General features: G+C 34.6%; 1 protein-coding gene across 4 annotated transcripts in view; it reads right to left on the reverse strand.

The window, feature by feature from the left end:
- The window catches only part of RYR2 (ryanodine receptor 2), a 369,436-nt gene that overhangs the window by 268,702 nt on the left and 87,945 nt on the right, over window positions 1–12,789 (reverse strand). For all 4 annotated transcript variants that reach the window (XM_079298135.1, XM_079298134.1, XM_079298133.1 and 1 more), the window contains exon 2: window positions 8,397–8,516. In XM_079298135.1, the coding sequence (XP_079154261.1) occupies window positions 8,397–8,516 (120 nt within the window). The remainder of the gene's footprint in view (window positions 1–8,396; window positions 8,517–12,789) is intronic.

The raw sequence follows: 12,789 nt of genomic DNA on the forward strand, positions 1-12,789 counted from the left end.
CAAACATTCAGCAATTATTAAAAAATAATTAAACATTCAGTAAAAGCAGCCTGCACTGTGATCTTGTGCATTTATGTATAATGTTTAAGAGCATAATAATTTCTTTTATCATCTGGCCTTTGGTTTTGCTAATGCAAAATAAAGCAACTGCTCTTTTGTTTGTGAAAACAGAAAATGTTATTCTTGTATTTGTATAGGATGCAACAGATAGCACTAGTAAAGTTACTAAAACAACTTGAAAAACAACAATTTGGGTTTCAAACAACTACAAACTATTTCCACTTGCCCAACATTTCTCATCCAATTCAGAATATTTATAAACTAACTCTCTTAATTTAATGTTGAAAATTTTCCTGTTACGATAGCATTCCCTCAGTGGCAACAAAAGGACAAATAATCTTCCTCCTTCTTCATGGGGAAGTAACCAGGAGGTAAAATCTAAAATCTTGAAAACCACAACCCAAAAGGTCTAAGTTTCAATAATAATTAAGAAATAAACAAAAACATATTTGATACTCTTTTTTTTTCCATTTTGTTTCAGATATTATCAATATTAAACACCTTAAAGAAACACAGTTTCGCTCATTAATAGGCCACATTTCTTTGTCCTAATTTCTGAGAGCCCATTGGGCTAGGAGTCTGCTGAACTAGATTTAGCCTAACAGTTCTTAAAAATACTGAGTACAAAGTAATAATACCATGATTTGAAGTGCTAAGAAGGGGTACAAAGCTAATTTGAAATTGCTGTTTTAGAAAACATTGATCTAAAAGCCTTAAAACCATTTATTCTTTTATGTGTTCTTGGCTTGAAACACAGATTTATGAATGCTTTTTCAGGTTTTCAGATGTGCAGCTATATATCAGTCTAATTAAAATTCAAATGACTGCTTTGTAACTACTCTGCATGTACTAATGAAGTACATTTCATTTTAAACCCTTCAGAGAAAATATTTAAAATGCTGAGCTCCAGGGGACTTGGCAGAACATGACAACTGTGTAACCTTGCAATGTTCAGCTTCCCAGGGTAAGGCAGCAAGCCTGAAGCTTCTGGGGTTGTGCTTGCTCTGAAAAGCCAGCAGCTCCAACTTGCATCAGTCATGAATTACCCAAATAAGAACCTCTACCTCAAAATAATATGGATTTCCACTATGTATCACTTATTTATTTTCAAGGACTTTATTGCTATGCTTTATTACAGTTAGTGCATTTGGTGAAGACAAGTAATCTGTCTGCAGTCTTGAACACATAGTCCCAGATTATTAAGGAGTCACAAGACTCATATGCTAAATGGGGAAAAAGGCAAAACCAACCCCCAAAACCCATCAACTGTGCACTTGGATAAGGGCACTACTTTCAACACAAAACGCAAATAGGTAAACCCAACATACAATGACAGCAACTTTCCTTTTTACTAGGAACTGTACCAAAAATGTTAGGACTCAGAAAATAAATCACAGCGAACTGGCAGGTGTTTAGAAGCCTCTAGAAACTTACCAAACCAACTGCAGAACTGCACACCACATATCTGACTTTATTCAGCCAAAATGTTTGTGGTACAGCCGTATCTCAGACAAGATTTTTCAGCATAATATCTGCTTCTTTTTCCATCTTAACCTTTCAGTAATGAGATGCCTAAACAGTTACTGGGATATATAGTTATAAAATAAAACTGATTTAGTGGGACTTTTTAGGTTTTCTTCACTTATTTTAGACCAGAAGTGGAATTCCTACATCTGTTCTACAAAAAATGCACACAAATGCAAACAAACAAACACAAAACACCCTACACAAACAAGCAAGAAAAAACACCCAAAACAGCCACATCATATGTGGGTTTGCAAACATTTAGGATGCGTTTGTTTTTAGCATACATTAGCTAATGAAGAAAGTTGCAAACCATATATTTGACTGGAGAAATTAAAAGTCATGTCTTGCTCATTAAATTTCACAAATTACATAACTTTGGGTTAAGTGTCTTTAATAGATGGCCTATGTCACTAATAGTGTGAAACAACTTAATATTAAAAAAATGAGATTTTGAAATTTTTCTTGCCTTATTTAGTTGATAGCAGACATGATGCATGTATAGATACCATATGTACTATTCTTTCTTTCAGTGCTATCACTTGGAGTATTACCACCAAATAAATTGACCTGCAAAATTACTTTGATTCTATCTTTCACCTTTTGTCACTATATGTTCAAGTTACATGTCATGAACTCTACCAGCATATTTAGGAATTCAGAACTTTCCCTTGAAAGTTTTTTCCCAGGTTCTTTATCAATTACCTATTTATGTATTTCTAAAATAAATTTTGACAAAAAAATCCCATGTACGCAATACATTTAGCCTTATAATAAAACTCCATGGGTTCTAAATAACTTAGCATTTTTACTAATTTAACTAATTTTTATTAATTTGCTAATTTAATTCTTAGTAGTAAGAATTCAGGGTTATCCCCAAAACCAGAGAACTGGCCTATAACAATGTCTTACCTTTAAAAATATTAACTAAGTTGGCGTGATTTAAAAAGAAACTCTTTCCTATTCATGAATGTACAGTTTGAAGATAAAAAGAGATGTAAATTAATACTGCATGGTAAATAATGCCTTATTAACCTAAAACCCAATGTGTATCTCTATCAAAACTTGATTTGATAAAAAATATTTAAGATCAGACATAATCCATTCCTGTGTGAATTTAAAACTACAAATATCTGCTTTAACAGGAGATATAATGAAAAATGAAAATAGTAAGGTTTCACAGATTGAATCTATTATTTTTACACTGTTTAATCTGGTGGTGTTGACATGCTTGATATCACACATTTTGTTTCCTTTTAAAAACTACCTGAGTTACAAGTGACAGTAAAAATATGTTAAATTGTATTGTTGTGACTAGTAACAATGCCCAAAGCTTTCAGCTGATATAATGCCTTATTTCTTTTGATGCTTTACAGCTATGGAGATCTGACAGTGTTTTTCATAGTCCAAATGTTTCAAATTCTTTTAAATTATTCATTTTCTGTCTCAAGAAATACTTATGTTGGTTTCGGGGACCAAGTGCAAGGATCACAATCAGGTCTGATGGATATAACTACCAATCTGTATTTAGGCTCAAAATTTACACAATATTTACAAGAATTAAAAACTGAATTGGATATACATAAATAAAAAATATAATATTTAAAAATTTGTAAACCCTTTGCTGCATAAAACTACATGCAATGTTGTGAAACACTGTTCTTATTTACATTACTCCTACAAAGTATTTTACTGGAAAAGAATGACTCACTGAATAAAATCCTGTCTGATCTACACCTATGAAGACTTCGTCTACTTGTGTCTAATTTATGTATGTCAAGTCGGCCAAGTAATGTATAAGTATTCATAAATTCTCTTCATTTAAATTATTAAAATTTACAGTTTTAGTCCAAGTCTGCTAAATTGAGTCCTCTGAACATAAGATTACATAAAATTAAGTGCCATCTTTACCATTCAATGGGAACATTCATTTTGGCAACATGACACAAAAGCAATTAAATTGGGCCTGGAGGTGCAGCTACAAAGCACTGACAAAATTTGTTACTTATTTTAAAAAGATGACGTGGAAACACATGTACAGAAATGAATCATAGCAGTTACATAGAAAAAACATCCAGCCCATCACCTCACTAAATGGCATATTCACAGAATGACCCAATGTAAACACAAGCAAACAACACTGATCTAACTTCTCAGAGTGAATCCATTGTTTAAAAACTCACTATTTCATTATGTCAGTAACTGCTCAAAAAGCATCTACTTGCCCCCAAATGCTAATGGACACCATGTGCTTTTTATCTATTTGGATTTACACAATCAAAAACTGCAGATACTGTTTCTCAGCTGTCAGAAAGAGTTTCAGACTCAGTCTCTCTGGAGACAGATTATTTGTCTTGGCCACTGAGAATATGTGTGCTGTAAAAGACAAAAGAAGAAGGCAATTCTTGCCTTCACATCTTACACTCTAGAAGACAAACAGAGAAAAGGGTTTTTCTCCCAGAGGCAATCAGAGTACAGGAGTTCAGACCAATGTCCCACTATTCAGGATGACACCCTTCTCCAGATATATCCATAGAGAATTTGACTGCTGGCATGGAAATAGCTTGCATAAATACTAAAGAATCATACTGTCATGTAGCCTTGCCTGTGCCAGGTATAGCCCTCTCCCCTCCATTCTCCCCTTCCCTTTAAGCATAGCCACCTGCCCAGCCCCTGCCAATTCATCTGACCAAAAAAAAGGGCAAAGATAAAATCAAATTATTTTTATTTATCAGCACATTGAACACTGCCAGTCTTACCATCAGTCTTTATTTTCTACTCCCTTACACAACAGTAACATCTAGGGGTCAACAAATAACAGAGCATCACTGGCATACTCTGGATAATGGAGTCAGAATTCCTGACCAACTGACCTACACTAGTCCAGCACCAAATCTGAAGAATCTTTCTGCTCTGACACAGAAAGACCCTTCAACAGCAAAATGGAAAATCAGTTGTCAAAGTCTTACTTCCATGTGAAATACCCCCTTAACTTTACAAACAGAATTATTATTGGTTCCTGGACTCTGCTGTCAACACTGTAACTTATTATATATAAAAAGACCAAACCACAGGATCACATACTGCACTGTCTTCTTCAAGAAGTTGAATTTATAAAAAACAAGACCAAAAACCAACTTGGAAAGCCTTTTTAGACCTTCAAAATAAAAACCCCTTTACTATGTTATCCTCCTCCCCTGCCTCAAGTCCAAATTACAGAGGGGAAAAAACCCCACACATAGCTTTTATCAGTACTTTTTAATGATGTAAAGTAGGTCCATACCTCAGGGCATAATGGAATTAACGAGTTTACCACCTGCCATAAAAACTTGAAAAAAACCCAAACTCTTATGCCATTTAGAAAAGCATAACTCAGCTTTCAGTGTTCTGCTGTGCAGTGGTTCACAAGGGATCAACACCACCCTTTGTGACTGACCCAGAGCTGAGATTTTTTCATTCTGCACTATTGACAGGAATAGTTTGCAGAAGCTATTAAAACACAGCTCCACCTTGTTTGCTTTTCAGCAATCCATGCATTAAGTCTAAAGAAAAGTTACTTCACTAGCAGACTATATAATCTTTTAATGAATGGACTTCGTCATATTACCAATCTGTTTACGTATAGAAAGCAACAAGAAACATTCAAACATAAAGAAACTGATCTCACTAACCTTGAGATACATTAATTAATCTTAATTTTTGCTTTAATAAAAGGGATGGACTTCCACACAAGAAATTAATTTAAAAGTACAGCAAACAGTGATGAAACAAAATTATCTATAGATAATTGCAAAAAAGGAAGTTTACAGGTCTGCTGGTTTTGGCTTGAGTAGGGTTAATTTTCTTCCAGTGGCTAGCATGGGGCTGTGTTTTGGATTTGTACTGAACATGGGGTTGATAACATAGAGATGTTTTCATTATTGCTGAGCAGGGCCTGCACAGAGCCAAGGCCTTTTCAGCTTTCTCACTTTTACCCTTCTGATTCTCTCCCTGATCCCACTGGGGGAGTGCACAAGCAGCTCTGTGGGGTTGGCTGCTGGATGGGGTTAAACCACAAAAATGAGACTTCTGCCCTTTTGTTCTGACAGCCATCCCTTATTTTCTTCTTCTTGCTTACAACATAAAAATTCATGCCACGCATTTGACAAAACTTGCTGAAGAAGTAATTGCATGAGATAAGGAAAGTAAGCATTTTAAATCTTGTCTTCAGCATATCTTTGGGTTTTGTCATCTTTGCTGCTGCAACTTTTGCAATGTTAAAAAATTTTGATGGTTTATAAATCTAATATTATTATACACTTGACACTTCCAATCTATTCCTAGAACAAGATCTGTTTTGAGACAGATTTGCCTTGAAATTGGTAGAAATTGAAATAGAAATATTTTTCTTTAGCTACTACAGCTCTACAGATGAGGCAGTCATGAGTTTATCTTGGGCAAACCTATATGTTTTATATTCAGGACTGTGTCTTATTAATAAAATTAGGCATAACTTAGATCTGATGTCTTGCTTATCTGTTATCTTGTTCTTCAAGATATGGAGTCAATTTGAGCACTTTGCAGCCTTGCACTAAGACCTTTTCTGCTCCTCAAGCCCCTCCACCAGCCAGCACACCAAGGGTGACAGGGAGCTGGGAGGGGACACAGCAGGAACAGTTGACTCCAACAAAGCCAAGGGATATTCCAGACCATATCACCTGCTGCTCAGCCCACAGAGCAGGGGGGATGACAAAGGAAGCAGGGGGTGTTCAGAATGACAGCATTTGCCTTCACAAGCCACCATGGTGCAGGATGAAGCCTTGCTTTCCTCAGGATGAACACCTGCCTGCTCACGGGAACAGGTGAATGAACTCCTTTGCTTTACTTTGTCTGTACAAGCACCTTTTCCCTTATCTCCCAGTGTTATTGCTGTACAGAGATAAGTATTAATAGTTAATTACCAAATTATTCTCTCAAAACATATCTTCAGTTTGACCGTTGTGAATTATTTTGTGATCCTGGGGCAGAAAAGCACACACAAGCTGTAAAACATCAGCTACACCATGAGGACCCACATCCTGAAAGATACTGGAGAAAAGCATTCTCAAAAATGCAAGTCCAGGATGACAGCTGAAGTCTATTAGTCATGTTTGGCCTATTACTGGTGCTTGGGTTTGCATACCATGCTTGATCCCTTCCTGTAAATAAGATGCCACACTACTGTTTGCATTAAAGTGCATCACAATCCCACTCTAACTGGGAAACAGTCTCTGAGACATGCATAGGCTCAAGAACTCTGTTGGAACTACTTTCAAATTATCACATACCTATTTGAATATTTCCTTCTTATATAATTCAATAGTAACATGCTATGGATACAGATATGAGGATTAAAAACATTTTTATTTCTCTTATTTATAGTCAACTTTGCTTTAAGGATTTGATAATTTTATGGCTCCCTCAGTATTTATATCTACAAATAACTTTAGATGAGTTCATCCTAACAACAGTCTGCCCTTAAACATTAAAACACAGATGAGCTGCATGGGTTCTCTTTTGTTTGCTTTTTTTACCCCCAAGCTCATGAAGAATGAGCAGAATAAAGAATACAGATTGTTTCATAAAACAAGGAGAAAAAGCAGCATCAGCAAACAAGCATAAAAAACTGATATGAATCTACACTTTCTTCCTTAAATACAGGAATATTCAGGAGTTTTCCATGGGGAGAGAGAGACTGCAGATTTAATACCCAAACTTACTGAATGATAACTAATTCATTAAATAGATCTTTCAGGCCTCACAGGCAACTAGCACTACAACCACTTCTATCCTAGCACATTTTTATTGTTAAAAAGATTCATTTAAAACAGAGCAGCATGAATTACTTCATCAAGATCACTGCTATTATAATGAATCATTAATATCCTAGTGAAAAATTTATTATTATGAATAATGCATTCAAAATGATGAGACAGAAAATGAAGCATTATTCTGTGAAGTATCAGAGAAAATCAAAGTGATGTTATGAAAGCTGGCAAGATAACCATCATTTTTTGTTCCAAATCTTCCTAGATGTCTTTGCAGATGCCTTATCTTTATTACATTTTCTTATTGAATATTTATATTTTAATTAAAGAAAAAACAAATATGTTATACAATGGTTTTTTCTTTCTATGAATAAAATGTCCAAATATATCCATTACTTCATCCACAAAACCAATTCTGCCCTGAGGAAGCCCACTATTGTCTTCATAACATTTATTTCAGCATATGTGATTTTGAAACTAAATCCCTTCTAAGCAATAAACAGTTATTTTTTCAATACTCTATCTACTGCCTATATACCAGAGTTAGAGAAGGTTAGATAAAAGGTGTTAAATGAGATAATTTTGATACTTGCACTATGTTCAGATAGGGAATCTGGTCTAAAAGTAATAATTATTTCAATATAAATGCCACAGAATAATACTTGCCACAAATATAATAATTGCTGACTTTTCTATGGGCTCAGAGCAATCAATTTGTGTTTTGAGTTGCAGTACACAAAAGCTGCTCTGTGGCTTACTATAACTGAGTTCAGACAAGCAAAATTATTTGGGGTGGACTTCTGCAGCTAACTAGTTTTAAAGTAAACTCAAAACAGAAAACACCACACTAGAGTTCAGCCAAAGGACAATTAAACTTCAAATGGGCATTAAATATTCCTTATATTATTGATGGATTTGATTTGTCCCTTCTCCTTGACAGGTTTGTGCATATTACATCAAAGCAAGCAATGTTAAAGCTACCCTTGCTTCGTGACATGAAATGACAATTGAAACACTCAGTGGTACCTTAGAATTAGATGTGGATTCCAAAAAGCAAAGCCTGTTGCCAAATCCTTCTGCAGCAAGACACAATTTCTGTTGCTCCTTGTGAACAGTTGCAGTGCACTGCAGAACCACTTCATCATCCTACCGAGAAAAGAAGCAAAAAGAGAACTAAGGTTATGATTCTGACGCAAAAAGACCTATGGAAGCTTTTAGAAAATCAGTGTTAAATGCACAAGTTGTTGTCCCTGAACACAAGCAGAATCAAACCTCAGCATATTTTTTATTTTGAATTGTAAATATGGGCAAATCAATTAAAATAATTATAATAACTGCACATATGCTTTTCTGTTTCCCTGTCCTGGTAATAAAAGTCAGAGAAGGAGTTTCATTTTAATTACATACAAAGTACACAAGAATTAGTATTTCTTTCATAGGTCAGTCATACAATGCAAAGAAGTCGGAAAAAGCTTAAAATTAACAAGTACCATATGAATTTAAATTAACTTCTTTGTGCAAATACTGCACATATTCTAGTTAGTGCAACTTGATTAGAACATTGTAAAGAAATATATAAAAGAAAAATATTTGTCCTATCTTCAGAGTAATTTTGTATATACAGTTCATAACTTAGTGTTTTTGCAGTAAGCTGAAAAGTATAATCTTGTGTAAATAAAGAATTTTTCTTCCAAAAAGCTAGTGTCTACTCACTGCTGCTCCTTGTAAAAACTGAACTACCCACACTTTCTTAACAGAAGGAGGTGGGGTGACTTGCTGAGACTTTTGCAAGCAAGAGAGACTTTGTGATATAAGATAATAAAACTATGATGAATAAGCAGAGCGCTAAAGCTGATAAAGTAGTACCACTGTCTTATACCAAGTTTAATGGATTTTTATGAACATGCCAATTAAGTGCTCTGTGCTTACCCTAATGTGCAAGCATATAAAGAGAAGCAGGAAATACTCATAATTAAAAGGGAAAATAAGTTATTGGGACAGCTGTCCCACAGCTCTGCTCAGTATTTCAGAGAAAGAAGGGTCTAGGACGAACCAGTGATATTTTGTACAAAGCAAAGCAAACAGTGTGTTCCTTAGTCCTTAATATATATCAACTAAAATTTTACAGAACTAGTTCCATGTCATAATAGTTAAAGATCTTATCAACAAGCCCCAAAAAACAGACCCTTATTTAAATCACAGTTTTTCTAAGTAACACAATCAGCCACTGGAGAATCTCTGTAGAAATATGGTTCAAGTTAAAGAAAATTTTGTTGCAATGAGTCTGTTTTAGAATAGACAAAATAGCATCCCCCTGTGCATTCTGCCAATTCATTTATGAGTTTCCAATAATAAATTTCAAATGAATGAATACTCTAAATAAAATTCAATAAATAAAAAAATAAAACTACAGGATAAAGCATGCAACTGGAAGCAGAACAGGCTGAGACTACAAAAATGCATGTGTTTAAAGCAGAAATTTTTACCAACAAGGAGTTTTCTTAGAGGCAGCTAGCTACAGAGGGACATTCAGAAAAGTTCATCAAATGAAATAAACTCCTGAATTCAAATTCAACTGAATAATTTCAAGCCACCCATAAACACTCATCCTGAATCATGGTAGTTTTTAATTTGGTTCCATTTACTTTACTCAAATAATTAAACTAGACTAAATTAAAGTGCATCTCAATCTGAAAAGAACAGGAGTTACATAGGGTTTAATCAGACATTGGGAAAAATTAATTCCTGTTACCCCTTTCTAATTGTCCCCATATGGAAAAGGTAAGTGTAGGCAAAGCAATTTTCCTTGTGTACCAGCAACAGTGCCCATGCTACAATCCACAGTCAACTGTAGTAAAAAAGTAATAACTGCTTCCAGTCAGGCGTTAAATCCAAAAAAAGTGACACATGCATATGGTCCTGTTAAAGTTCACAATGTAAAATTGTAGCTAATAAAGAAAAAACCCTGAAGCCCAATATCAGGGATAGAAGAGACCACACATACAGACTAACAGCTTTGCTGTGTACTCTTTGTAAAAGCAATATCATCTGTTAAAACCCAGAGCATTTGTGGGGGGAGAGCAAGTGGTTGGTTATGTTTATTTTTTAAAGCACTACATTACTATTTCCTAATCTTAATGACACTTTATTCAAATAAAGTTTCTTTTCAGGTTAAAAACAGTGGTGTTAGATTGAAGCTATATAAATATATTCCCCTTTTTTCTCTTCCTAGCTCTTCTTCCTGAAGCAACCACCCCAGCAGAATGGAAATTTAAGTAACCCTGTCCCCACTGTGCTAGAGTTGTCTCCAAAAAGGTTTGCTAAAGAAGATTATAACATTGTAACTCCACAGCCAGAAGCCAATAACATAATAAATCTACTTTCTACTGAAATGAACCACCAATTTTGTTTTGTACTGCCCCATTTTCTACCATAGTATGTTAGGTTTTTAGAGAACGTCTGAAAAGTGTTCTACATAGTCCATCCACAAAAATGCTGACAGCAGCAAAATATAAGTTGGTTTGGGGCAAGTTCCTGACATACTTAATTTTAGTTCATATACTTCCCTGCAAATCAATTAAGCTCAATTACCAAGCACGCATGTATAATACAGATGCTGACTTTTGGAGGATTAAGAACAGGAACATAGCAATTCCTGACACACAAACTTAATTCATTTTCCAAGCATTTTCCCCTTCTTTCTCTGTGCAGCATACAGCATACATGGTTTATGTTGTTGTATACTTGGCAAACAAAACGAGGTTTAATTAAGAAATTTTATTAAGAAATACTAGAAGTTCACGAAAATCAGTCACCCTCACATACCCTTTTCCAAAGTTTGTTTCTGGATTGGCAGGACATATTCACCAAAACAAATTAAATTTCAACTCTATTATATTGTCTTTGTTTTCTATGGAGATGGTCACAATAAATGTTCTCTTAATTCAGGCCACAGAGTCACAGTGTTGTGGAACTTACTGTTCCAGGTCAGGTGGTGTTGAAACAACTAGCACAGAAGGTTAAGTTGTGATGCCATTGTAAGATCATGTAAAAGGTAATTACAAGTAATGATGTGTCACACAGAGTTCTAAGTTACTTTGCATTTCTGTGCTTATCATTATAGAATTATCTAATATAGGCTCCACATTAGATACAGTCTTCCAACTTTTACTATGGGTTCAGAAGATTCCTATAGATATTCAACTGGATTGTGTTGCAGAATTATATTAAGATATATTATTCCATTACATTTCTTCAAAGCAGACTGGTGAGTGAGCATCTCAGCAGTGTTTTTCTAAACTTTTTCAAATCAGCAAATGATAAGTAACTCCAGTATCAAAAGAGCTAAAAATGTATTATTTCCTTATCTGAAGATATACCAACAAAGAGACCTTCACTGAAGGTCGCTTTGCTCTTGGATAAGGAACACTACAATATGCATCATACTAAATGTCTATTAAAGAAAAATACCTTTCAGATATTCTTACACTTTGAATTATGAGACGCCTCTAACTGGTTTATTCCTTCAAATTATCTTGTGATACTAGATCATCATACCTTTTAATGTCAGATTAGAACTGACTAATGTAATCTATAGTTCAAACAGTTGTAATGTAGCCTTCCAAAATTAAGCAAATACATCAGCTCTCTTCATACATGACTGAAAATTCAGGGGGGTAGACGCAATGCAAAGTTCCTGACAAGAATGTTAGGACATCTGCAAATGTTGAGTTATTTGATATCACAGTAAACTAAAGCACAGACAAAGATTTGAGAGTTCCAGAAACCAACTTCAAGCGCTTTAAGATGATGAGCAAGAATCATCTTGGAGTAACCCATTAATCCTAATAAATCCTCATGTTTCAGCCTGTACACCAGTTCCCAGCTTTAAAAATACCATATCTCCCAGCATGAAGATACTCTGGTCTGTGTCATGTCAGATATCTGCACTGAATCAAACAGTACAAGCTTTTGATGAGCACATTGCAATGTTAGGTCTGATTTTTCAAGAAGTATTCTGAAAAATTCAGGTATATGCTATGTCAAAAAACTCTACCTATTTTTAAAACATCCAGTTTCAGAAAGCAAGGACAGTTATTGGTTACAAAGCAGGATACAGCAGATTCTTGATATTATCTTTTCATTAAGGGCCATGCAATTGTTGTCAGAAATCTTTATACTCATAGAAACTAAATAAATAACTGAATGATTTAGTAGAGGACCCTAAAAAAAAAAAAAAAGTGACTAAAGTGACTAAAAAAAAAAAAAAAAAAAAAAAAAGTGCTTACATTTAACAGCACCACAGCATTTTCTACAGCTAAAAATTACACCTAAAACCAAAATACTGACAGTAATAGCCATAAATTATCAAACTGCATCCTTAGAACTGCACTCTGGAAGACCAGGCTACTGAGGGAAG

This window comes from Erithacus rubecula, assembly GCF_903797595.1.
Source record: "Erithacus rubecula genome assembly, chromosome: 2".
Classification (NCBI taxonomy): Eukaryota; Metazoa; Chordata; class Aves; order Passeriformes; family Muscicapidae; genus Erithacus; species Erithacus rubecula.